The following is a 27,763-nucleotide window of genomic DNA, read 5'->3' on the forward strand; positions in this document are numbered from 1 at the left end:
TAGAGAGCTCCTGTGCTACTGTAGAGAGCTACTGTGCTGTTGTAGAGAGCTACTGTGCTACTGTAGAGAGCTACTGTGCTACTGTAGAGAGCTACTGTGCTACTGTAGAGAGCTACTGTGCTACTGTGCTACTGTAACCGATCACTTTGTTATCCTTCTATCAAGAACTAAAACGTGTTGATGACACTCTATTCTGTAAATACAATAACTTTGCCGTTAAGCAGGAGGGCTGTTTGAGGTGTATTGACTATTACCTGGTCCTTGGCCTCTATCGGAACTTTGATTAGAAGGAGCCAGGTCAGCCAATGAGTGTCCTATCCTCTAATGGGACTCATTTCCCCCTCTATTGGAACTGTAATGTGGTGATAACACTCTTCTAATGGCCCTGCCACTACCATCCCATTTTTCACTTAGTGGCACGCAGAACTGAGCTATTCATCTTATATCATTTTCTGACAACAACAAAAATGACTTCCGTCTGTTTACTGCGGAGAGGAGACACACTGTCATCTGCTGGCGTACTTACAGGAGCTACAAACTTGTTATGCATTCATAGTCTCTTTTTGTTTATTATCTCTCTCTTTTTCCCCTCTTTCTTATTCTCTCTTCTTTCTTTCCCTCTCTCATTTTCTTTTTCATCTCTTTCACTCCTTTAATTTTCTCTCATTCTCTCCCTCTCTCCCTCTCTCTCTCCATCGTTAGGGTATTTGTTTGATGAGGTGTGAGAAGTGCCCCTGCCCTGGCAGCCTCAGCTCATTGAGTGAGGTTGGGTTTAGGCCAGTACCCGCCCTACCCTGAACTAAACCCTGTAAGGAAGCACACAGAACCTGTTGTGTGAAATCACACCCTCCAACACAGGGTCATTTGTTTAAATCCCATATCTATGGTTGCAGTGGTACCGCTCTAGAAGCCAGGCTTTGCAAAGGAATCTCAGGATAATGTAATGAAGATAAACCCAGGTGCCAGATAACAAGGTTAGAGTATCTATCATCTCCCATAGACACAACACCTCACAGCTTTCCAATTGGAAAAACAATACGTTGATTGATGATTTCAGTGGCCTACTGTAATAACAACTTCCCTATCATATGATACATAGCCATGTATTTGTTTGACAAAAAAATAATAATCTGAATTAGATATTTGATCAGATTTGGTCAATCTGTTTATATACTGAACAAAAATATAAACGCAACATGTAAAGTGTTGGTTCCATGTTTTCATGAGCTAAAATAAAAGCTCCCAGGAATGTTCCATAAGCAATAAAAGCTTATTTCTCTCTAATTTTGTGCAGACATTTGTTTACATCCCTGTTAGTGAGGATTTCTCCTTTGCCAAGAAAGTCCATCCACCTGACCGGTGTGGCATGTCAAGAAGGTGATGAAACAACATGATCATTACACAGGTGCACCTTGTGCTTGGGACAATAAAATGCCACTCTAAAATGTACAGTTTTGTCACACAACACAGCCACAGATGTCTCAAGTTTTGAGGGAGCGGTTAATTATTTCAGATTTCCACCCTAACACCTCTCTTATGACGTCATAGTTTTTTTTGACACAGCATATGTATTCAATCATCTGCTCCATAAAACATTGTTTCCAACATTAGAGTGAATCAAAGCGTATTCTGCCTGAGTGAGCGCAAGTGTTGGCACTAGTACCAACTTCACTCACTATGCTATTTTAAGGGGAAATCACCACAGAAAGCACGTCCTTTGTCTAGTCAGTGAAGGATGTTGCCAAAGCAGACTGTTATTCCTATGCAGCTAATATTGTATATTTTTTTTAAATGTTCAACCTCTGTCTAATCTCCCAGCCTAAAGAGTTTAGCTGCTATAGCTGAAGAAGACTGCACTGCCTGCTTCACCTGCCAAACGGTCTGCAGCGTCTCCAACAGTCTCCATTGTCTCTGTATCTAGTGATAGGTGTGATAGGTACAGTATGCTCTGGAGGCTGAAGCAGAGTGCCAGAGGTACCAAGCCAGGTATTGGCACAGTCTTCCACCAGAACACTACTCACACTATATCTGGCCTCCGTGGGGTGGAGGGTAGCCTAGACTCCCCTAAAGGGAAAATGGGTGCCGTCCAAGTCTTCCCCCTGTTCTAATATAACTCTTTCGTAAAGTCCATACACAGAGAAGTAGGACCCTTCCTGTGATTACCTCCCATCTGCTCTACCCTGGTTAGTCTAGCTCTCCCCTCCACCTGGAGCCAGCGGAGGACAATCAGTCTCTATCATAATGATATCATCTTTATAGCTACCGTAGTGAAAGTCAGTCTCTAACATAATGATATCATCTTTATAGCTACCTTAGTGAAAGTCAGTCTCTAACATAATGATATCATCTTTATAGCTACCTTAGTGAAAGTCAGTCTCTATCATAATGATATCATCTTTATAGCTACCGTAGTGAAAGCCAGTCTCTATCATAATGATATCATCTTTATAGCTACCTTAGTGAAAGTCAGTCTCTATCATAATGATATCATCTTTATAGCTACCGTAGTGAAAGCCAGTCTCTATCATAATGATATCGTCTTTATAGCTACCGTAGTGAAAGTCCAGTACAGCAGCACCAGGACCTTTCCCTACCAGGCTCTTACGTGGCTGGTACATAACGCAGGATAAGAGTGTCTGCTGAAATGTGGAAAGGTACGAAGACATATACTGTAGATGCAGGACTGCTCTCCATCAGCCTCGATAGTTTGATGCGACATCAATGTCACCTATGTCACAGGAGTCTGGTGAGGGAAGGACGGCTCATAAAAATGTCTGTAATGGAATAGTAATTAAACATACGGAAACCATGTGTTTGATACCATTCCATTTACTCCGTTCCAGCCATTACAATGAGCCCGTCCTCCCCAATAAAGGGGCCAACAGCTACCCGTGTTATGGATGTTGTATCAGCTCTAGAGCTTCAGCTCTTCAAAGCTCTTGAGGGTAGTATCAACTCCCTCCTCAATGTATTACTTTAAAGCTGAAGTAAAGTTGGCTGCCACCAATCACATGCTACAGACCAACTGAGATCAGTTTATACTTTGTTAAAATCTTTAAAAAATCTCCAGTACATGTATTGTTTTAGCCTGACTCACGGTTCCCTCTTCCCTCCATCTCCAGACAGCCTATGGGCCTGTCTGGCTCTCAACAGTGGCTTCCCAGTGGACGTCTGTGTACTGCTGTGCTCCATGGGCAGGCTGAGAGATATGCCTGTCACACTGACTGACAAGACCTACCATCCCCAGTCTGTCTCCACACAGCCACCCCCAGTCCCCAGTCTGTCTCTACACAGCCATCGTCTGTCTCTACACAGCCATCGTCTGTCTCCACACAGCCATCGTCTGTCTCCGCACAGCCATCGTCTGTCTCCGCACAGCCATTGTCTGTCTCTGCACAGCCATCGCCTGTCTCCGCACAGCCATCGTCTGTCTCCGCACAGCCATCGTCTGTCTCCGCACAGCCATCGCACAGCCATCGTCAGTCTCCGCACATCTATTTCCAGTCTCCACACAGCCATCGTCTGTCTCCGCACAGCCATCGTCTGTCTCCGCACAGCCATTGTCTGTCTCCGCACAGCCATCGCCTGTCTCCGCACAGCCATCGTCTGTCTCCGCACAGCCATCGTCTGTCTCCGCACAGCCATCGCACAGCCATCGTCAGTCTCCGCACATCTATTTCCAGTCTCCACACAGCCATCGTCAGTCTCTTCGCACAGCCATCGTCAGTCTCCGCACAGCCATCGTCAGTCTCCAACTGTAACATCCTACCACTCCCAGTCTCCGCACATCAATTTCCAGTCTCCACACAGCCGTCCCCAGTCTCCACACAGCCGTCCCCAGTCTCCACACAGCCAACCCCAGTCTCCAACTGTAACATCCTACCACTCCAAGTCTCCAGTCTCCACACAGCCATCCCCAGTCTCCAACTGTAACATCCTACCACTCCCAGTATCCAGTCTCCACACAGCCGTCCCCAGTCTCCACACAGCCGTCCCCAGTCTCCACACAGCCGTCCCCAGTCTCCACACAGCCGTCCCCAGTCTCCACACAGCCGTCCCCAGTCTCCACACAGCCGTCCCCAGTCTCCACACAGCCGTCCCCAGTCTCCACACAGCCGCCCCCAGTCTCCACACGTCCATCCCCAGTCTACACACGTCCATCCCCAGTCTCTAGCCCTAACATGTGGCAGTGTTAGGGGTTCCCTCAAATAGGGCTCGCATGTTAGACCAGCAATAGCAGGATGTTCTCTGGTCTCTTCTCCAACTTTCATTCAATGAAGTATGTAAATTCTGTATTGATTTGTGACTAAGTTTGTTTCTTGGTGCTGGATAGGCCTGAAAGGAAAGTTTATCCACACTACAGAGGAAGGAAAGTTTGTCTCTTGCAGGATAAATTTCCATAAGAAAACCGATGATCAGAGCTATGATTACGTTGTGCTTCTATGTCCCAACATTTCTTTCCTCAAAAGGTTTTTCAGAGCAATGGGCAAAGCGAGCCCGGCCCAGGAGAAAGATGTTTCCTGAATTCCGTAACCATTATAATGATAAAGTGTTGTGGTGAATGTAAAGACATATTGCATATTTGGTTTTCCTCAGTAGCAATCATTATCAGGTAACTCTCAAGATGAATGTGGAGGGTAATGTGTGTGTCGCCCGGCAGGCCTGTGAAGCTCTCAGTTCCTGATGGAATTATTTAGGGGCCTGATACTAATGTGACTGCATGATAAGGCAGCCTGCTGTTTGGTGGACTTTATGAGCACAGCAGCTAAATCTCTTCTCATTACATGCTCTGATGAAATAGTCTTCTGGCTGTTTTCAGTGTTTCCATTAACTTGGGAAATATTGATCCTATGTAATTCTGTATGTGTTTGGAATGTTGTACTACACTGCTACTCTCCATAGCGCCATCTAATATCCTGCAGGGGTTTTGGTTTGAGCCTCAGGCTCTTGATTTTGACTCTGGGATATAGCTTATGACAGAATTGACCAGAACTGACTTTTTTCATTGCAGGTTAGGAGAATTTAAGCAGCAGGATAATTAGCTTAAGGTTAGGAAAAGGGTTAGGGTTAGCTAAAATGCAAAAAGCACTTTGTACATCAATTTGACATAAACTGTTTTCCATGTAGCGATGACCCAGATTCTCCAGCAGTATTATGAAGTGTGTTTTCAGTTCTTACCACTCATCAGCCATCTTCTCATCCAATTCATTAGTGACATGGTCATCAGCCATCTTCTCATCCAATGCATTAGTGACATGGTCATCAGCCATCTTCTCATCCAATGCATTAGTAACATGGTCATCAGCCATCTTCTCATCCAATGCATTAGTAACATGGTCATCAGCCATCTTCTCATCCAATGCATTAGTAACATGGTCATCAGCCATCTTCTCATCCAATGCATTAGTAACATGGTCATCAGCCATCTTCTCATCCAATGCATTAGTAACATGGTCATCAGCCATCTTCTCATCCAATGCATTAGTAACATGGTCATCAGCCTGAACTGAAACTGTACTGTCAGCTTACTTGTGAGGTTGGTGAATATTTTATCGCATTGCCTACTCCCAAAGAAGGTTGTGCATGCAAATTCAGGGGGGGATAGAAGTAGTATGAAGAGGAGAGGACATGGTGGTAGTAGTATGAAGGGGAGAGGACATGGTGGTAGTATGAAGGGGAGAGGACATGGTAGTAGTATGAAGGGGAGAGGACATGGTGGTAGTATGAAGGGGAGAGGACATGGTGGTAGTATGAAGTGGAGAGGACATGGTAGTAGTATGAAGGAGAGAGGACATGGTGGTAGTATGAAGGGGAGAGGACATGGTGGTAGTATGAAGGGGAGAGGACATGGTGGTAGTATGAAGGGGAGAGGACATGGTGGTAGTATGAAGGGGAGAGGACATGGTGGTAGTATGAAGGGAAGAGGACATGGTGGTAGTATGAAGGGGAGAGGACATGGTGGTAGTATGAAGGGGAGAGGACATGGTGGTAGTATGAAGGGGAGAGGACATGGTGGTAGTATGAAGGGTAGAGGACATGGTGGTAGTAGTATGAAGGGGAGAGGACATGGTGGTAGTAGTATGAAGGGGAGAGGACATGGTGGTAGTAGTATGAAGGGGAGAGGACATGGTGGTAGTATGAAGGAGGAAAGGACATGGTGGTAGTATGAAGGGGAGAGGACATGGTAGTAGTATGAAGAGGAGAGGACATGGTGGTAGTATGAAGGGGAGAGGACATGGTGGTAGTAGTATGAAGGGGAGAGGACATGGTGGTAGTAGTATGAAGGGGAGAGGACATTGTAGTAGTATGAAGGGGAGAGGACATTGTAGTACTATGAAGGGGAGAGGACATGGTGGTGTATGAAGGGGAGAGGACATGGTGGTGTATGAAGGGGAGAGGACATGGTGGTGTATGAAGGGGAGAGGACATGGTGGTAGTATGAAGGGGAGAGGACATGGTGATAGTATGAAGGGGAGAGGACATGGTGGTAGTAGTATGAAGGAGAGAGGACATGGTGGTGTATGAAGGGGAGAGTACATGGTAGTAGTATGAAGGGGAGAGGACATGGTGGTAGTATGAAGGGGAGAGGACATGGTGGTAGTATGAAGGAGAGAGGACATGGTGGTAGTAGTATGAAGGAGAGAGGACATGGTAGTAGTATGAAGGGGAGAGGACATGGTGGTAGTATGAAGGGGAGAGTACATGGTGGTAGTATGAAGGGGAGAGGACATGGTAGTAGTATGAAGGAGAGAGGACATGGTGGTAGTATGAAGGGGAGAGGACATGGTAGTAGAGAGGACATAGTAGTAGTAGTATGAAGGGGAGAGGACATGGTAGTAGTATGAAGGGGAGAGGACATGGTAGTAGTATGAAGGGGAGAGGACATGGTGGTAGTAGTATGAAGAGGAGAGGACATGGTAGTAGTATGAAGGGGAGAGGACATGGTGGTAGTATGAAGGGGAGAGGCCATGGTGGTAGTAGTATGAAGGAGAGAGGACATGGTGGTAGTATGAAGGGGAGAGGACATGGTGGTAGTATGAAGGGGAGAGGACATGGTGGTAGTAGTATGAAGGGGAGAGGACATAGTAGTAGTATGAAGGGGAGAGGACATGGTGGTGTATGAAGGGGAGAGGACATGGTGGTAGTAGTATGAAGGAGAGAGGACATGGTGGTAGTATGAAGGGGAGAGGACATGGTGGTAGTATGAAGGGGAGATGACATGGTAGTAGTATGAAGGGGAGAGGACATGGTGGTAGTAGTATGAAGGGGAGAGGACATGGTGGTAGTAGTATGAAGGGGAGAGGACATGGTAGTAGTATGAAGGGGAGAGGACATGGTAGTAGTATGAAGGGGAGAGGACATGGTGGTAGTATGAAGGGGAGAGGACAGTGTGGTAGTATGAAGGGGAGTGTACATGGTGGTAGTATGAAGGAGGAGAGGACAGTGGTTATGACTATAGTAGATATCATTATATTTACCCATTCAATACACTTTGGTTGTTTGTTGTGTATAATGAGCATTGCCCCTAGCAAGAGTTGTTTGTTGTGTATGATGAGCATTGTCCCTAGCAAGAGTTGTTTGTTGTGTATGATGAGCATTGTCCCTAGCAAGAGTTGTTTGTTGTGTATGATGAGCATTGTCCCTAGCAAGAGTTGTTTGTTGTGTATGATGAGCATTGCCCCTAGCAAGAGTTGTTTGTTGTGTATGATGAGCATTGCCCCTAGCAAGAGTTGTTTGTTGTGTATGATGAGCATTGCCCCTAGCAAGAGTTGTTTGTTGTGTATGATGAGCATTGTCCCTAGCAAGAGTTGTTTGTTGTGTATGATGAGCATTGTCCCTAGCAAGAGTTGTTTGTTGTGTATGATGAGCATTGTCCCTAGCAAGAGTTGTTTGTTGTGTATGATGAGCATTGCCCCTAGCAAGAGTTGTTTGTTGTGTATGATGAGCATTGCCCCTAGCAAGAGTTGTTTGTTGTGTATGATGAGCATTGCCCCTAGCAAGAGTTGTAGTTAAAAATGCTGAGAGACACGTCGTTCTTTGTTTTATGAAATCTAAATAATGTTGACTTGGACTTTGTACGATGTTTAATGATGGCTACACAAACATGATGTTGAGATTCCTAGTAGCACAGACCAGAGTAAAAATGTATGTTTTACAGGCTAAAGAAATATGAATTGAACTTGTTAGTCCATTTAGATGTATAATTTTTTCAGAGAGGGAGAGAGAGAGAAAATGAAAGGAGAGAAAGAGATGATGAGTTCGGGAAATAAAATGAGCAAGAACAAGATGGAGATTTACAATAATCTCTCTCTCTCTCTGAAATGAATCTCCCAATATCATCATGGAATCCTACAGTACTTGAACTAGCTCGTTGAAGCTGTATGCTTCCCATCTCGTGCTTTCAAACTCTTAAATTAAGTGCTGACAAAACCCATGCTTATGGAGAAATGACTATGACAGTCCCTTCTGTTTTATCCACAGTGATGTACAGTACTCCTCAGAGATACAGGTAGAGGACCTTGTAGTGAATCCATGTAACTGTCAGCTACATACAGTAGTTCGTGGCATCTTCAGTTAGTCATTAAGATGTCCCAAAGGTATGCTTGCCCATTCATTGCTCTCTCCATGCATTCAACTAAACGTCTCGCCAAATAAAGCTTTATTGATTGGTTGAGTTTTCATAGTATGTGATGGAGAGCTTCATAAAATATTAACAGGTCATTGCTGGGTGACCATATCTAAGGACCAGAGTCAGTTCACATGGTCAGTGAACATTTAAGGCTACATTATATACGTTTGTCAAATTCTGGAAACGTTCCCAGAATTCCCAGGTTTTCCTGAAATCCCTGTTCCAAGATTTACCAGAATCAGGAGGTAATAAGATGGAAATCCTGAATTCACTGACCAGGATTTCTGGAATACATTGGGAAAGTGACCCAAATCTTGCCACCCACACATACATATTGTATATTTTATCATGTGAATCATATACACATACAGTAAGTGTGTGCTGTATCTTCTGATAGATGTAACAGTGTGATCATCTATTTGGTATTGGTGTGATAACATCTATGGTGTGGGTGTGGCTCTGTGATCACATGATCGTTTGACCTCCGTTGTTTGCCATGTCACAGCTCTCCCTTACAGCTTAAATACTTACTGTAGGACAACGCACGCTTAGTCACACAAGGCCCCTAAACCTCCAAGGTAATCATTTTTATAATCAATAACCACCTTTTGATCACTAGCTACTTGACCCAGGTAATAATGATACTTCTGCTAATTAAAACAAAGAAGCAAGCAGGAGTTCACATCACATCAACCAAGGAACATCAGTTTAATCTCTTTTAATCTCTGAAAGATCACTACAAGTCACTTTAAAGGCCCAGTACAGTCAAAAACATGCTTTTCCCTGTGTTTTATATATACATGCATTTCCACACTATGAGCTTGTAACAATTCTGTAAAATTATGATAATGCCCTTTAGTGTAAGAGCTGTTTGAAAAGACCGCCTGACATTGCAGCCTGTTTTGGTGGGATGGAGATTTGGCCTTCCATGGTGACATCACCATGCAGTGAATTAGTTAATAGACCAATAAGAAAGACAGTTCCAGACCTCTCTGCCAATAACAGCTCATTTGCAGTTTTCCCCTTCCCACTCAGACCACTCCCAGACATTTCTATCAAAATTCTTGCTTGAGAAATTGCCCTTTGCTCAGCTATGAAAAGACAACTGACATTTACTCCTGAGGTACAGACCTGTTGCACCCTCTACAACCCCTGTGATTATTATTTGACCCTGCTGGTCATCTATGAACGTTTGAACATCTTGAAGAACAATCTGGCCTTTAATGGCCATGTACTCTTATAATCTCCACCCGGCACAGCCAGAAGAGGACTGGCCACCCCTCTGCCTGGTTCCTCTCTAGGTTTCTTCCTAGGTTCCTGCCTTTTTATTGCGTCTACATCTGCATTGCTTGCTGTTTGGGGTTTTAGGCTGGGTTTCTGTATAGCACTTTGTGACATCTGCTGATGTAAAAAGGGCTTTATAAATACATTTCATTGACTGATTGAAATTTGGTTGCTAAGAAGCTATTTTTGTTTCTTCTTGATTGAAAACAATCATAGTAAGGTAATTCATTGTTACCCAGAAATGATTTGATATTGAGATATTTTTTTAAATGGCTGCATTGGACTTTTAAAGGTCATTTTTCCCTCTGCTTGGAATATGTTATGCTTGAGGAATACTCTGTAAACTGGCTGTACGTGTAAACAAGTACCCCTCTTGTTGTAGTGACATTTTTTATTAAACAAATCAATTACGACATCTGTCGTAGTGATGCTTTATAATGTTGTTGTGCTGGTGCTGAGTTTGTTGTGGGTTGGATGCCTCTGGTTGGGGCAGTTTTCTCTCACAGGGACACTGACCATTACTAATCACTTCACCTTTGTTTTATTTTGTGTCGTGTAATTTTGTTTGTCTGTTAGCAGCTTGTGTTCACATCGAAGGATAATGACATTGAATGCAGCTGATTAGGACTCTAATTTGAGGATGTGGTGAGGAGCAATGTGCATACGCTTGGCCTAATGGAATGTGAGCGCTACGCCCACCTGTGGAGTAGCCAGTCCCCCATAGTGCCTGGAATGACCTCATTACTATCTCAATCTACACTGGAGACCTCCCCACAGCCCAGTCCAACAGGAGACCAGGGGCCACTCTCACAAATAGAGATTAAGTAATTATCCAAGATAACTGGAGGGGTTGGAGAATGTGATTTTAATTTATTTAATGACACTTCTATAAGTTGATAAGGGATTCATTTCCATAGCAACTCGTCAAGGGTGATCATACCTCGCCTAAAGCAGGTGACCGCAAAAAAATCTTAATAGCTTTGATTCAAAACTTTTGGAGATGTTGAGCTTTATCTGAGTTTCTGTATGCGCTCAGAGCCGATATTCACCCATTGTCTAAATGATACATGTGAGACAAGGGAGATAAAATAAGTCCACATGGTATTGGAACATTGTTGGAACAAGAAAAAGGCAAGTTGATCTATTCAGTAGTTGAACTTTATGTAATATATTCTTGAGGAGGAGAAATTTCGCAAAGCATAATGTTACCTTTGTAGACATATTTGGGAGAAGTTGTTTTTTGTCCATTGGTGTTTTGATGTCTGTAGCAAGATTGTATCAAACAAGCACATATGCTGTTCTCTAGATCTCTGTGGATGTAAAATCCCATCCTAGCAGATTGTATAACCTGACAAAGACAGAAACATTGTAACTGTTTCAAAGTATTCCCCCTGCCACTTCTACAAATGCAATAGAAGCAGATTAGGTAACACCAGCCACTAATAAGCACCTTTGAATGCTGAACCCAATAAAATAATTTTCTCTGTCCAGAGGTCAGAATAATGTTGAATACTGTGTAAAAGGGGAATATATATACCTGCAAATAAGTAAATACGCTAAATAAGGGGTCCCTTTGAAAGGGGGTCATATAAACATGACCTTGTATTTTTTTTATAGGTAACATACCACATATTCTGTCTGAAATGGGTATTAGTAGGTCTAACTACATGGGTATTAGTAGGTATAACTACATGGGTATTAGTAGGTCTAACTACATGGGTATTAGTAGGTCTAACTACATGGGTATTAGTAGGTCTAACTACATGGGTATTAGTAGGTCTAACTACATGGGTATTAGTAGGTCTAACTACATGGGTATTAGTAGGTCTAACTACATGGGTATTAGTAGGTATAACTACATGGGTATTAGTAGGTATAACTACATGGGTATTAGTAGGTCTAACTACATGGGTATTAGTAGGTCTAACTACATGGGCATTAGTAGGTCTAACTACATGGGCATTAGTAGGTCTAACTATACGGGTATTAGTAGGTCTAACTATACGGGTATTAGTAGGTCTAACTATACGGGTATTAGTAGGTCTAACTACATGGGTATTAGTAGGTCTAACTACATGGGTATTAGTAGGTCTAACTAAATGGGCATTAGTAGGTCTAACTATACGGGTATTAGTAGGTCTAACTATACGGGTATTAGTAGGTCTAACTACATGGGTATTAGTAGGTCTAACTACATGGGTATTAGTAGGTCTAACTAAATCGGCATTAGTATGTCTAACTATATGGGTATTAGTAGGTCTAACTATACGGGTATTAGTAGGTCTAACTATACGGTATTAGTAGGTCTAACTATACGGGTATTAGTAGGTCTAACTATATGGGTATTAGTAGGTCTAACTATACGGGTATTAGTAGGTCTAACTATACGGGTATTAGTAGGTCTAACTATACGGGTATTAGTAGGTCTAACTATGCGGGTATTAGTAGGTCTAACTATACGGGTATTAGTAGGTCTAACTATACGGGTATTAGTAGGTATAACTACATGGGTATTAGTAGGTCTAACTATACGGGTATTAGTAGGTCTAACTATACGGGTATTAGTAGGTCTAACTACATGGGTATTAGTAGGTCTAACTATACGGGTATTAGTAGGTCTAACTATACGGGTATTAGTAGGTCTAACTATACGGGTATTAGTAGGTCTAACTAAATGGGTATTAGTAGGTATAACTACATGGGTATTAGTAGGTATAACTACATGGGTATTAGTAGGCCTAACTAAATGGATATTAGTACGTATAACTAAATGGGTATTAGTAGGTCTAACTACATGGGTATTAGTAGGTCTAACTACATGGGTATTAGTAGGTCTAACTACATGGGTATTAGTAGGTCTAACTACACGGGTATTAGTAGGTCTAACCAAATGGGTATTAGTAGGTCTAACCAAATGGGTATTAGGGGTGCTAATACCTTCAGACTACACATTACTGATGCAATTGCACTCAAGAGGATGCTAAGACTGCTTTTGGGGAGTGGGACTATTACGAAGTGGAGTCGGATCTGTATGTCTTCAAAAAAAAGATATATAATGTATTAACAAGCAACAAGCAACATTCCGGATATGTATGTCAAGCAGTAATAAGTTCAATGAGCAGTGTCAATGTGTTTCAATACACTCTCAAATTATACACAGCTCTGATTAGACTATCACATGCAACACTAACACAGCCTCTGCTCACTCTGTGTCTTAGCTCCAAAACACAATGTTTCTCCTTGTCCTTTTACACATATCAGTGGGTAACTGGGAAATGTGCCGTTCAAATTAGGTGTTAAACAATGGAAGGGTTAATGAATTTACCTTCTAAAATCAGAGAACCATTCACACAGACCCAATACCTGTATTTTATATTCCTGTCCTTTGACATATCCTATATCGTTTGTTCACTTTACTTAGGAAATAAGTACCTGTGATAATACGCTGGCATGTTTTGGCATGTTTTTCAGATGGCCATTGGAAAACATCACAGACGTTACTGCTCTGAAGGAAATATTTCACAGCCTGCTCCAGTAGTGTCATTTCCAATGAAAATGTAACTCTGAATCCATTTACAACACATGAAAGCTCAGCATCTCGCTGTAGTTCATTTGCAAAGTGGATATTAACAAGCATACTGAATATTGCAACAGGAGCACTGAAAATCCATGAATGGAAACAGACAGGGTGCTAAACACTGCAACCGGATGGGAAATGATTTGTTAGATCTTAAATACCATAATATTTTATCATTTTACCCCTCCTTTAAAAAGCTAAATATGCTAAGTACTATGATAAAGAAAGCAATGATCATATGGACTTTCCTCAGAGCAGCCCAGGGTTACTTACTTTGAAGTTCATGAGCAGAATTCTGCATGGGAATTTGCAGATGTGCAGTACCAAACTGCAATGGTAAATAACAAGTTCACTGTGCCTGCATGAGCAGAACATTCCCATACCATAGCCCCACTGTTTGATGCATTCCCTTTGAAGAGTATTATTAATAGGCCTAAGCATGGCCATATACAATATGTTAATACTTCATTTGTGTGTAGGAGTGTTATCTCTTGGGCCGCTGAGCTGAAGGGGCTGAGCTCTCAGTAGCAAGGTGCTGCCGCAGATAGGGGTCCGGACGAGGTGACCTACATGAGCCCAGGGGCTGCAGAGGGGCCGGGAAGGGCCGGCATCCAGTGAGGGTTGTCCTGCCGGATGGAGAATATTAAGTGGCTGTGGGTCTGCAGGCATGTGTGCTCTCTCTGGCTCCTTACTTGACAAGAATGATAGCTTTCATTTGAATGCTAAAGCTGCGGCTGTCCTCCCCAAGATGGATGAGGGGTCCCAGCTTCATCCCTCATACAATGGAGAGACCAAATTAAATGGTGGCCAAAAAGATCAAATAAAATTCATAACTTACCATCTTTTTCTCTGTCCTTAAGTTGAAGGTTACTGGTGAATGGATAGAGTTAACTGCACTCTGCCAGATATGCAGAACAAGCTAACCTTATTGCTCTTTATATCATTAGTGGTTGTGTATACAGTGAATTCGGAGTCAATATTTTCACCGACTTTGCACTTTATATTCAATACAGTCATTTTTATATGCAGTGCAACAGCGATTTTAAGCTTTTCATGCTGCACATTTGTCTTGTATTATACAAGGATTACATTAACCATAGGTAATATTCTGACAGTTTAAATTGGCTTTGAAAGTTCAGACTTCAAATCAAATTGTATTAGACACATGCGCCGAATACAGCAGGTGTAGACCTTACAGTGAAATGCTTACTTACAAGCCCCTAACCAACAATGAAGAAATAAAAGTAACAAGTAGTTAAAGAGCAGCAGTAAAATAATAATAGCGAGACTGTATACAAGGAGTACCGGTACATAGTCAATGTGTGGGGGCACCGGTTAGTTGAGGTAATTGAGGTAATATGTACATGTAGGCAGGGTTATTAAATGACTATGCATAGATACTAATAGAGAGTAGCAGCAGCGTAAAAGAGAGAGAGAGGGGGGGGGTGCAATGCAAATAGTCATTTGATTAGATGTTCAGGAGTCTTACGGCTTGGGGGTAGAAGCTGTTTAGAAGCCCCTTGGACCTAGACTTGGCGCTCCGGTACGACTTGCCGTGTGGTAGCAGAGAGAACAGTCTATGACAAGGCTGGCTGGAGTCTTCAACCATTTTTGGGGCCTTCCTCTGACACCGCCTGGTATAGAGGTCCTGGATGGCAGGAAGCTTGGCCCCGGTGATGTAATGGGCCGTACGCATTACCCTCTGTAGTGCCTTGTAGTCGGAGGCCGAGCGGTTGCTATACCAGACAGTTATGCAACCCATCAGGATGCTCTCGATGGTGCAGATGTAGAATCTTTTGAGGATGTGAGGACCCATGCCAAATCTTTTCAGTCTCTTGAGGGGGAATAGGTTTTGTCGTTCCCTCTTCATGACTGTCTCGGTGTGCTTGGACCATATTAGTTTAGTGTGATATGGACACCAAAGAACTTGAAGCTCTCAACCTGCTCCACTACAGCCCCGTCCATGAGAATGGGGACGTGCTCGGTCCTCCATTTCCTGTAGTCCACAATCATCTCCTTTGTCTTGATCACGTTGAGGGAGAGGTTGTTTTCCTGGCACCACCCGGCCAGGTCTCTGACCTCCTCCCTATAGGCTGTCTCGTCGTTGTTGGTGATCAGGCCTACCAATGTTGAGTCATCAGCAAACTTAATGATGGTGTTGGAGTCGTGCCTGGCCGTGCAGTCATGAGTGAACAGGGAGTACAGGAGGGGACCGAGTACCGTAACCCTGAGGGGCCCCTGTGTTGAGGATCAGCGTGGCGGGTGTGTTGTTATCTACCCTTATCACCTGGGGGCAGCCCATCAGGAAGTCTAGGATCCAGTTGCATAGGGGTTGTTTAGTCCCAGGGTGCTTTGAGGGCACTATGGTGTTTAACGCTGTGCTGTAGTCAATGAATGATATTCTCAAATAGGCGGTCCTTTTGTCCAGGTGGGAAAGAGGTTGAAAATGTCAGTGAAGACACTTGCCAGTTGGTCAGCGCATGCTCGCAGTACACGTCCTGGTAATCCGTCTAGCCCTGTGGCCTTGTGAATGTTGACCTGTGTGAAGGTCTCACTCACATCGGCTGTGGAGAGCGTGATCACACCGTCGTCCAGAACAGCCGGTGCTCTTGTGGGTGTTTCAGTGTTATTTCAAAGCGAGCATAGAAGTAGTTTAGCTCATCAGGTAGGCTTGTGTCACTGGGTAGCTCTCAGCTGTGCTTCCCTTTGTAGTCTGTAATAGTTTGCAAGCCCTGCCACATCCGACGAGTGTCGAAGCCGGTGTAGTGCGATTCGATCTTAGTCCTGTATTGACACTTTGCATGTTTGATGGTTAGTCGGAGGGCATAGCGGGATTTCTTATAAGCTTCCGGGTTAGAGTCCCGCTCCTTGAATGTGGCAGCTCTAGCCTTTAGCTCAGTGATGATGTTGCCTGTAATCCATGGTTTCTGGTTGGGGTATGTACGTACGGTCACTGTGGGGACGACGTTCTGAAATGATTCCTTTTAACAAGTTGTTTCTTTTATGTTGGCTTAATGCTCTGGCAAAAGAGATTATGCATTTTAACACAGAGAAGACATGCATTTTAGAACTTAAAGATATAATGAGTTTATCAGGCAGTTCAATCGCCTATATATTTCTATCACCAATATAGTTCTGTCACCTATATAGTTCTGTCACCTATACAGTTCTGTCACCTATATAGTTATGCCACCTATACAGTTATGTCACCTATACAGTTCAATTCACCTATACAGTTCAATTCACCGATACAGTTCTGTCACCTATACAGTTCAATTCACCTATACAGTTCAATTCACCTATATAGTTCTGTCACCTATACAGTTCTGTCACCTATACAGTTCTGTCACCTATACAGTTCTGTCACCTATACAGTTCAATTCCCCTACACAGTTCTGTCACCTATACAGTTCAATTCCCCTACACAGTTCTGTCACCTATACAGTTCTGTCACCTATACAGTTCAATTCCCCTACACAGTTCTGTCACCTATACAGTTCAATCGCCTATATATTTCTATCACCAATATAGTTCTGTCACCTATATAGTTCTGTCACCTATACAGTTCTGTCACCTATATAGTTATGCCACCTATACAGTTATGTCACCTATACAGTTCAATTCACCTATACAGTTCAATTCACCGATACAGTTCTGTCACCTATACAGTTCAATTCACCTACACAGTTCTGTCACCTATACAGTTCAATTCACCTATACAGTTCTGTCACCTATATAGTTATCTCACCTATATAGTTATCTCGCCTATACAGTTCTGTCACCTATACAGTTCAATTCACCTATACAGTCCTGTCACCTATACAGTTCTGTCACCTATATAGTTATCTCACCTATAAAGTTCTGTCACCTATATAGTTCTGTCACCTATACAGTTCAATTCACCTATACAGTTCAATTCACGTATACAGTTCTATCACCTATATAGTTCTGTCACCTATACAGTTCTGTCACCTATACAGTTCTGTCACCTATATAGTTCTGTCACCTATACAGTTCAATTCACCTATACAGTTCAATTCACCTATACAGTTCTGTCACCTATACAGTTCTGTCACCTATATAGTTATGTCACCTATACAGTTCAATTCACCTATAGAGTTCAATTCACCTATACAGTTCTATCACCTATCCAGTTCTGTCATCTATACAGTTCTGTCACCTATAGTTCTGTCACCTATACAGTTCTGTCACCTATACAGTTCTGTCACCTATATAGTTCTGTCACCTATACAGTTCTGTCACCTATACAGTTCTGTCACCTATATAGTTCTGTCACCTATACAGTTCAATTCACCTATACAGTTCAATTCACCTGTACAGTTCTGTCACCTATACAGTTCAATTCACCTATACAGTTCAATTCACCTATACAGTTCAATTCACCTATACAGTTCTGTCACCTATATAATTATGTCACCTATACAGTTCTGTCACCTATACAGTTCAATTCACCTACACAGTTCTGTCACCTATACAGTTCTGTCACCTATACAGTTCGGTCACCTATATAGTTCTGTCATCTATACAGTTCAATTTACCTATACAGTTCTGTCACCTATATAGTTCGGTCACCTATACAGTTCTGTTACCTATACAGTTCTGGCACCAATACAGTTCTGGCACCTATACAGTTCTGGCACCTATACAGTTCTGGCACCTTTATAGTTCTGTCACCAATACAGTTCTGTCACCTATACACCAATACAAGAGTGTGTTATGCTCCCTCAACCTGTAGACATGATAGTTTGACGTCATAATATTTCACTTAAAGATACTCCAGCTAACCCTATACCATGAGGTGCAGCCAGCTTTTAAATACTGTATCTTATATAATGTACATCTGTCAGGGTATGTTCTAAAGTACAGGATACATTTCACTGCTCTTAACTAAACTCCAGGATATCAAATAAATTCAGTGCGCTCACATGTTTTTAGAGCATATCTCTAGATGATTTTATGTAATTAATCCACAGAGTTTTTACATTATCAAAGTGGCCCATCATTATTCAGCCCACTGCTGTATTCCATACTCTGCTAACTGTCCTGCTAATACTCTTGAGTCTCTTGAGATCTAAAGTGGTTCTAATTTACACATCTTCTAATGTTCTCAGACTGAAATTGTGTGTGTGTGTGTGTGTGTGTGCGTGTGCTTGCGTGCACTCAAATCTTTAAAAGATTAAAGATGACATCATCTTGTTTTAGAATGATAAAACTCATTGCTGGGGCTCCCACAGGCTAAGTGATTACAATATATCCTATAATGATATTTGTAAATTATGTTTGTGGAAGAGTTTTGCCGGGACTGAAATAGCTCTATTCTATTTGCATGGATTACTGATCTTGTCAACATTAGTCATTAAGAGAATCTGTGTAATCTTCAATATGTTTATTTTCTCCCCCCTGTCTTTCCTCTCAATGTGTGTTTTGTTCTTTTGCAGCTCTCCTCACAACCAGACCCCCAAAGGTCCTGTTCCCCACTGAGAGACAGGCCAGTGTTATAGATGTCCAACCGGGTAAGTCTTCCCCATGGGGCCAGTGCTAACTCTCTCCTCTCCATAGAGCAGACAAGTGTAATTATAGACTGCAACAGTCAGGGGCTCCTTCCTGCTTTCTTCAAAACACATTTTACTGCAGTGCCTTTTGGCTGGGGATACAGGACCATGGCTATGTCAATATAGTTTTGGAGCTCTGTTTGTTGGAATGTCCTCTACTGTAAAGCAGCCGAGTGATCACCACCACTGCATTCCAATGCCTCAGTCAACCCCATTAAAAGGGGGTGCTGCAATCAGCCAAATATGCCTTAGGGGGAATTTGCTATACATAAATCGGTGGGCTAATAGAAAGTGTAATACATAAGGCAGGCAGAGAGAACAGAACACAGCAGCAACACTGGCATGCAGGATTCCCCTGACCCTCTGTCCATATTTAATGATGTGCTTGTTCTAACCTGGGGGAGGTGCCCGGCCGTCACCAACCTCTCATTCTCCAAACGCTCAGCTCATTCTCCTTACACAATGTACTGTAGCCGTTTTAATAGGAGGGCCCAAATCCACTGGGATCAGAGAAAACAACACAATTATTTGAAATCTGTTTACATTACACTCAATTTTAAACATTTTACCAGAACATTCCCACCACATATTCATACTACAGTGTGCTTTCAACACTAACCATGCAAAAAGCCCTGCCTGCGAAATATACAAACACTATTCAAATCTTACTCTGGAGCTCAGTGCCAGTTGACAATAACAAAACAAGTGTGAGGAAGGCATATTTAAGCTGTCGAGTCAGGGTAAATTGTAGGCCATTATTTCACATGCATCAACACAGAGACTGGGAGGAGACAGCTGAAGAGCCAAGGAGAATCTTCTTCCTCTTCTTCTACTTCACCTTTTGGTATTTAAATAATACACTTATCAGCTGGCTCCGAGATGAATGTTGGACGAGCGCTCTATTGTCCCGTACAGTGTTCACATGTCATTTTCCTGCGTTTAATTTGGGATTTTGTTAGCCTAACTTTACAGATATGGTAATTGTCTACTTTAAGTCAAGGTTGTGTTTTAGTGGGTGATTGGCACTTGGAACACCAATTACCCCCAGTGTTCACTGTTCACTGTTCAGTGGTCTTGCTAGAGGCTGTTAGGTTGTTTCTTAAATGATGTGTATTTTTCCCCAGTATCAGAAAAACCCTGTTACCTAAGCATGCATAGTAGCTTTCTGGATACTACACAAACTGGACCTTATGCCTTGCTACAACCCAGCCTGGACATTAAATTGCAGTTCTTCCTATTGAACACAGTGACTTTTTCATGTGTCTGAAGGCTCTGTAGGGAACAATAAATATCCTTACCGCGTTACCATTCTCAATCGTTACCTTTCTCTGCTTGGTATTAATATTTCTGATAGGATGAAGAGTCGAGCAGCCCCAACCCAATTAAACTTAATAGAGTTAGCAGTCTGTATAACACAGCATAAATCTCTATCATCCAGCAAGCCCCCTGCTCCCTACAATGGATTTCATACCTTCTGTCACACACATTCCATCCGTGCGCATCAGGATTTACTGAGTGTCTGGGCATCTGGAGATTTATCCCCTGTTAACTTAGAATATAATGATGCTACTTGCTCCTACAATATTGTCAACTTCTCTTGATTTATGTTGTTATTATTTTCACATTCTGCAATGGGTACAAGGATTTTTTAAATTGAGTTTAACTATTTGATATGAAAAAAAGGCTATTTTATGTTAAGCAATTTGTGTGAATGAAGACGAGAGAGGGAACAGGGAATGGGCTGCTTGAAGGAGATGAAGTAATGGTCTCAAGGATCTAGTCTCCCTCTGGGGCACTGGTCATTTACACTGAGCTGGGCACGCTAATAACAAAATTATACGTACAGATTTGTTACCACCAACATTCAGCCATGACTATACCCAGTCTGTTAATGTAATTGTGACATTCTCAGCAAACATGCTTATTTATGTTTCAAGAGACCTAACAGATTGAATGAAGTCCTTTTTCACGTGCGCAATATCATCCAATCCCCATCTAATCAAATAAAACATGAGGTTTTAACTGCTTCTCTTCAAATGGGCAAAACAGCAATGCCCCCTTAAAAGGAAAGGGCTCCCTGACAAGAACCTGTAGCCTCACAAAATTGGTAATTAATTGTTGTGCGACGGGCACTGTGGAGAGTTCTGGCGGCTGGACCATTAGGCCACAGCTGTCAGTGTTTATTAGCTGAGGAGACACTAAGTGCAGGGAAGATTTAATAGCTCCATAGAAATCAGCTCCCCCGTATCCTTTACACGAGAAGGACCTATTATTATCCCCATGGCGCCTGATTAGCCGCCGGAGCATCTGAGAGGAGTGACACAATAAAGGACTGAGGAGAGGAGAGAGATGCTGTGTGTCTGTGGATCTGCCTACTCTCCATGGACAGCCCCACGCTGTGAAGGGACCCTTCAGCAGAGGAGGACGAGAGGAGAGGCCATATTAAGACACAACTTGTGAGATTACACTCAGGCTTCTGACTGGATGGATCCACTGTGAAGGGGTCGGGAGGGAGAGAGGGGGGAGTGTTAGCACGATATTCCAGGAAAGCACATTATTCATCACAAAAGGGAATATTGTTTTTGCGTTAATGTCATATCACAAGGAAAATCCTCATATAGGTTGTGTTGACGTCCGGTGTGCAATAACCCAAAATGGCAGATCATAAATAGCGGTGTTGATTGGACGCCATATTTCTTCGTATTCACCTTGATCTAATCACAGGGTCGATGACAAACGGACAGTGTCATCCTCACGTTGGCCATTCCAGTTATGTGATGGCTTCTGTTCTCCCACAGAGCACGGAGCATGGCTCCAGCATCTCCTGCTTCTGCTTGGCACTTCAGTTTCATCAAATATGTCTCTGTAATGCAGTGTCTGGGTATTTATGCTTGATATAAATACCCCAGAGTGACAGGAATCATCCCGTTGAGTGCAGAGAGCTGGGAATCAGAATGAGTAACAGCAGAGCGATGGCGCTCTGAGAAGGAACATCTCTCTCTCACTATCAATTGTCATCAGAGTTGGTTGCAAGACTCATACATATGTTAATGAGCCAGTTTTGCATCTGAATTGAAGGGAGGGGGAGAGAGTGAGAGGACAGGAACAGAATCCCCCGTGTGTATCTGAGTACTACAGAATCAAGACGTAATACTTAACATTGATAAACCACAGGCTATTATGGCAGTAAAATGAGCTTTGCCTTCAGATCATTGTTTTGGGTGTGTTTGCAGTGTGTTTATTCCCATGTTAGCCTCTAGCAGTGGCTCATTCCTCTGCTTGGAGCTAGAGTATAACCAGAACCCTATATTTAGAATCATAAATTCCTTTGACACAACTCTCACAATAAAAGGCTCCGTATAAAGCCATAGCTTTGTTGATTTGAGTGGGCTTTCTGAATCTGAGGCCCAGCATATTGCTGATTCGAGAGTGATTTGTTAAATTGATAATGTACTTTTAATGCCAGTTTAACTTTGAAGTTGCCATATGTGGTATATTTGAATTTGTTTCAAACAATGTGTGTAGGCCACAGTAGTATATCAAATGTATGAGGACGTATGAGTAGAAAAAGATGATCAAGCCAAGGAAGAACAAAGACAGTGATCATCATGCATGTTTCATTCCAAAACCCACATCTACATTTGCATTTTAATGTCGTTCTGTTTCCCAAAATATACTTGCCAATTAAAGCTGTCACTTTTTTTGTGACTGTTTCAGAAAGGTCTGCTGATTTTCTGTATACAATAGCAAGGCACACAGCAAATTTGCAAGTGTTAAAATATTGGTTTAAAGGTAAAGTGATTCTACTGGGGTTAACACCAGTGGGATTGAAATTGACTCCACGTGCGCTGAATAAATTAAGTGTTATTTGAATTACAGTGGAATCAACACTGTGTGGTGTTGTTACTCGGCTGTGTTGTTAGTTAATTTACGTTAACTCTTTTGAGTGAAAAAGACGTGGGAGGGGCCTCATTGTCATTCTTCCCAGAATGCTTTGTTGCAGGTAGATTTTTAGAATAGTTTTAATATATACATGTTTCTGCATGCACAGATGCATATATTATTATTATTACTATACAAAGATAAATAACTTACATTTTTATAAACTAATCCAATCTGTAAGGGGATGAATTTATTAAAGCTGTTACTGAGATGGTTCTTCCAGTTTAGATGATTTAGGTAGTCATTCCATCAGTCATTCTGAATGCAGGTTGTGGGTGATAAACTATTGTAATTGTTGGATATCCGACAGGAGTTACTAATCGCTTTGCATATTGTGACTTGGAGGTCTGATGTGGACCATGAGACAAGATTTCCAGACCACAAAATTGAGGATAAATGGGCCATAAGTAAAGGCTTTATGAAATGTACAATATATGGTCATTAAGGGTTTACTTTGAATTCAAACACATTCACTTGGTAAAGGCTTTAGGACTAGAAGTCATTGAATGCAACAACCATGTCTCTGTCACAAACAAACACAGCCATATCTGTGACATTCACTTGAAAGGCATGCTGGGAAATATGCAAATAAGTCTTTACAACCTACAATGTTGCCCCTCCCCCCACAAAAATACTGTAACACCACATGTGTTATTCCCTAACATAAAAAAAGTGTAACATCATCAGCTTTAATAAAGTGTTAATTTAAGTTGACATTTGCAACACCCATGGTGTTACGGATCCAACACTCCAACACAGGGGTGTTACTTTGAAAAGTGTTAGTTTAACGATATTTCAGGGGATCTGTGAGTGTTAAAATTCTGATCTCAAATTTGCTGTGCAGCAAGGCATGGACAATAGCCAACAGGATATCACAGTATCATTCTAATTGCAGGGGGAATATTTCAATTGTTTAGCTGTCTTGGTCTTTCTATAATTAAAGATTGTGAAGCTGGTGTATGGAACACCAAGGAGGTCCCATTCCTCATGTCAAAGATAAACTCCACATGGCAGTTTGCTAAAATGAAAGCACGTCATCTGAGTGCGACGTATGTTTGTTGTTGTTGAATGCTGTCGAACGCTGAAACCTAAACTTAAGACCTCGGTTTTAAAGCTGACAGTGTTTTTATATACTTTTATTTTATTTTGAAACCTGGGGCTCTGTGAGCGCTGCTGTCTGTCCTGGAATCGTGTCAGATTCCATATAGGGGGAGAGACTGGAAAGCCCAGCTAGCCTAGCTGGCTCGGCGGTCTCAAATGGAGTCCGTTATTGAATGTTTCCAGCATTTCAGGAGCTGTGTTTACTTTGCTTTGTTCCTGGACAATGTGGACTGCGCTGACTTTTACTGTAGCAACTGCTTGCGGAGGACTACAGCAGCGAAATGGATACTCTTAGCAAGCAAGTAGCAAACCTACATAAGCTACTGGGGAACCCACACCCACCTAATTTTTCTTTTACTTCCACCCCAGTAACCGGACGCCACTCTGGTCTGGTGGAAGTTTCACAGCTGTGTCGGAGTTGGAGTTGTTGAGTTGTTGAGCCTGGAACTTACACAGACCAGAAACAGCTTTGCTGCTTCGTCCTTGGTGGCTTCCCATTCAAGATCAGATCCGGATGTACCTGCGTCTTCGTCATGGGCTCTGTCTCCCTCTCTGGTGGCTTCTACCTCAAGTTCAGATCCTCAGAGCTTACTAGACCGTGAGGCTGCTTGAGAGACCGGCCCATTCAACATCACCAGCTTTCATCATTGTGAGAAACATCTCGGTCCCCAAGGCCAAAACCCTGTGCTACCAAGGAGCATGAGTACAGGACCTAACAAGGCTGCTTCTGACTGTTCTACCACAGATTCCGGGACCTGACACTGTCATAGTCCATGTGGGGTCAAACGACATCAGGAGGACTAGCTCGGATCTTTTGAAAATAGATTATAAAGAACTGATTTTAGCATTAAAAGACTCCAAAAAACGGCCAATAATTTCAGGTCCAGTACCATCGTTGGGCTGCGGGTGTGAAAGATTCAGCAGACAACTGTAGCTCTAATGGAGTCACTTATTGATAACTTTGACACCTTTCTGGGAATAGAAGATACTCTACAGGAATGACAGAGTCCATCCAAATCATCTTGGCTTCTGGATTCTGTCCAACGCATTTCAAGGCAACGTTGAAACAATGACTGGTAAATGATCCAAGACCAGCTCAGTTAATCCCTACCATTGTAACAATGAGTCGTCATAATGCTGCATCAATGTACATGATCTTAGAGGCATTGGCAAACACAATGTAGGTAATTTAATTTATGTACCCCAAATTCGGGGCGACAGGGTAGCCTAGTGGTTAGAGCATTGGACTAGTAACTGAAAGGTTGCAAGTTCAAATCCCCGAGCTGACAAGGTACAAATCTGTCATTCTGCCCCTGAACATGCAGTTAACCCACTGTTCCTAGTAGTCTAAGATCATGTACATTGATGCAGCATTATGACGACTACTTCATGCAGCTCACCCTGCACTATCAGCACCAATGTAAATACATGAGTAAGTCTACCTCTGATAAGCTTCCCAGTAAAGTATTAAAAACAATCAAACAATCAAGCAAACCAGAAAAGTGCTAGAAATAGCCCATATTAACATACTGTTGAAGTTGGAAGTTTACACCTTAGCCAAATACATTTAAACTCAGTTTTTCACAATTCTGGACATTTACTCCTGAATTCTATTCAGTTCTATTCACTGTCAGTTAGGATCACCACTATATTTTAAGAATGTGAGATGTCAGAATAATAGTAGAGAGAATGATTTATTTCAGCTTTTATTTCTTTCATCACATTCCCAGTGGGTCAGAAGTTTACGTACACTCAATTAGTATTTGGAAGCATTGCCTTTAAATTGTTTAACTTGGGTCAAACATTTTGGGTAGCCTTCCACAAGCTTCCCACAATAAGTTAGGTCATTTTTGGCCCATTCTTCCTGATAGAGCTGGTGTAACTGAGTCAGATTTGTAGGCCTCCTTGCACACACACACTTTTTCAGTTCTGCCCACACATTTTCTATTGGATTGAGGTCAGGGCTTCGTGATGGCCACTCCAATACCTTGACTTTGTTGTCCTTAAAACATTTTGCCACAACTTTGGAAGTATGCTTGGGGTCATTGTCCATTTGGAAGACCCAATTGCGACCAAGCTTTAACTTCCTGACTGATGTCTTAAGATGTTGCTTTAATATATCCACATAATTGTCCTATCTCATGATGCCATCTATTTTGTGAAGTGCACCAGTCCCTCCTGCAGCAAAGCACCCCCACTACATGATGCTGCCACCCCCGTGCTTCACGGTTGGGATGGTGTTCTTCGGCTTGCAAGCATCCCCCTTTTTCCTCCAAACATAACGATGGTCATTATGGCCAAACAGTTCTATTTTTGTTTCATCAGACCAGAGGACATTTCTCCAAAAAGTACAATCTTTGTCCCCATGTGCAGTTGCAAACCGTAATCTGGTTCGTTTATGGCAGTTTTGGAGCAGTGGCTTCTCCCTTGCTGAGCTGCCTTTCAGGTTATGTCGACATAGGACTCGTTTTACTGTGGATATATTACACCTGTTTCCTCCAGCATCTTCACAAGGTCCTTTGCTGTTGTTCTGGGATTGATTTGCACTTTTCACATCAAAGTATGTTCATCTCTTGGAGACAGAACGCATCTCTTTCCTGAGCGGTATGACGGCTGCGTGGTCCCATGGTGTTTATACTTGCGTACTATTGCTTGTACAGATGAACGTTGTACCTTCAGGCATTTGGAACTTGGCTGATTTATTTTGATTTCCCATGATGTCAAAGTTGATGTCAGAGTTTGAAGGGAGGCCTTGAAATACATTCACAGGTACACCTCCAATTGACTCAAATTATATCAATTAGCCTATCAGAAGCTTCTAAAGCCATGAGATAATTTTCTGGAATTTTCCAAGCTGTTTAAAGGCACAGTCAACTTAGTGTATGTAAACTTTTGACCCACTGGAATTGTGATACAGTGAATTATAAGTGAAATAATCTGTCTGTAATCAATTGTTGGAAAAATTACTTGTGTCATGCACAAAGTAGTTGTCCTAACCGACTTACCAAAACTACAGTTTGTTAACAATAAATTTGTGGAGTGGTTGAAAAACGAGTTTTAATGACTCCAACCTAAGTGTATATAAACTTCCGACTTCAACTGTATGTAGCCTAAGAAAGAAGGTCCATGAAGTCAATAATTTGCTTGTAACAGATGACATTCATATTCTAACAATCTCTGAAACTCACTTAGATAATACCTTTGATACAGCGGTAGCAATACATGGTTATAAAATCTACCGAAAATACATAAATGCCAACGGAGGTGGTGTTGCGGTCTATATTCAGAACCACATTCCTGTAAAACTTAGAGACGATTTAATGTTAAATACTGTTGAAGTAATATGGCTATAGGTTTATCTGCCTCACCTAAAGCCCATTCTTGTGTGAAGCTGCTATAGACCAAGTGCTAATGGTCAGTATCTGGATAATGTGTGAAATGCTTGATAATGTATGTGATATCAACAGAGAAGTATATTTTCTGTGTGATTTAAATATTGACTGGCTATCATCAAGCTGCCCACTCATTCTAACTGTAACCAGTGCCTGCAACCTGGATCAGGTTGTCAGTCAACCTACCAGGGTAGTTACAAACAGCACAGGAATTAAATCATCAACATGTATTGATCACATCTTTGATAATGCTGCAGATGTTTGC

At 42.2% G+C, this 27,763-nt stretch overlaps 1 protein-coding gene across 1 annotated transcript in view; it reads left to right on the forward strand.

The window, feature by feature from the left end:
- LOC109905940 (X-linked interleukin-1 receptor accessory protein-like 2) overlaps window positions 1–27,763 on the forward strand; it is a 444,323-nt gene that overhangs the window by 318,031 nt on the left and 98,529 nt on the right. The window contains exon 6 of the mRNA XM_031789841.1: window positions 18,950–19,024. Coding sequence (XP_031645701.1) covers window positions 18,950–19,024 — 75 coding nt within the window. The remainder of the gene's footprint in view (window positions 1–18,949; window positions 19,025–27,763) is intronic.

Source organism: Oncorhynchus kisutch, linkage group LG15 (genome assembly GCF_002021735.2).
Source record: "Oncorhynchus kisutch isolate 150728-3 linkage group LG15, Okis_V2, whole genome shotgun sequence".
In the NCBI taxonomy this organism is placed as follows: Eukaryota; Metazoa; Chordata; class Actinopteri; order Salmoniformes; family Salmonidae; genus Oncorhynchus; species Oncorhynchus kisutch.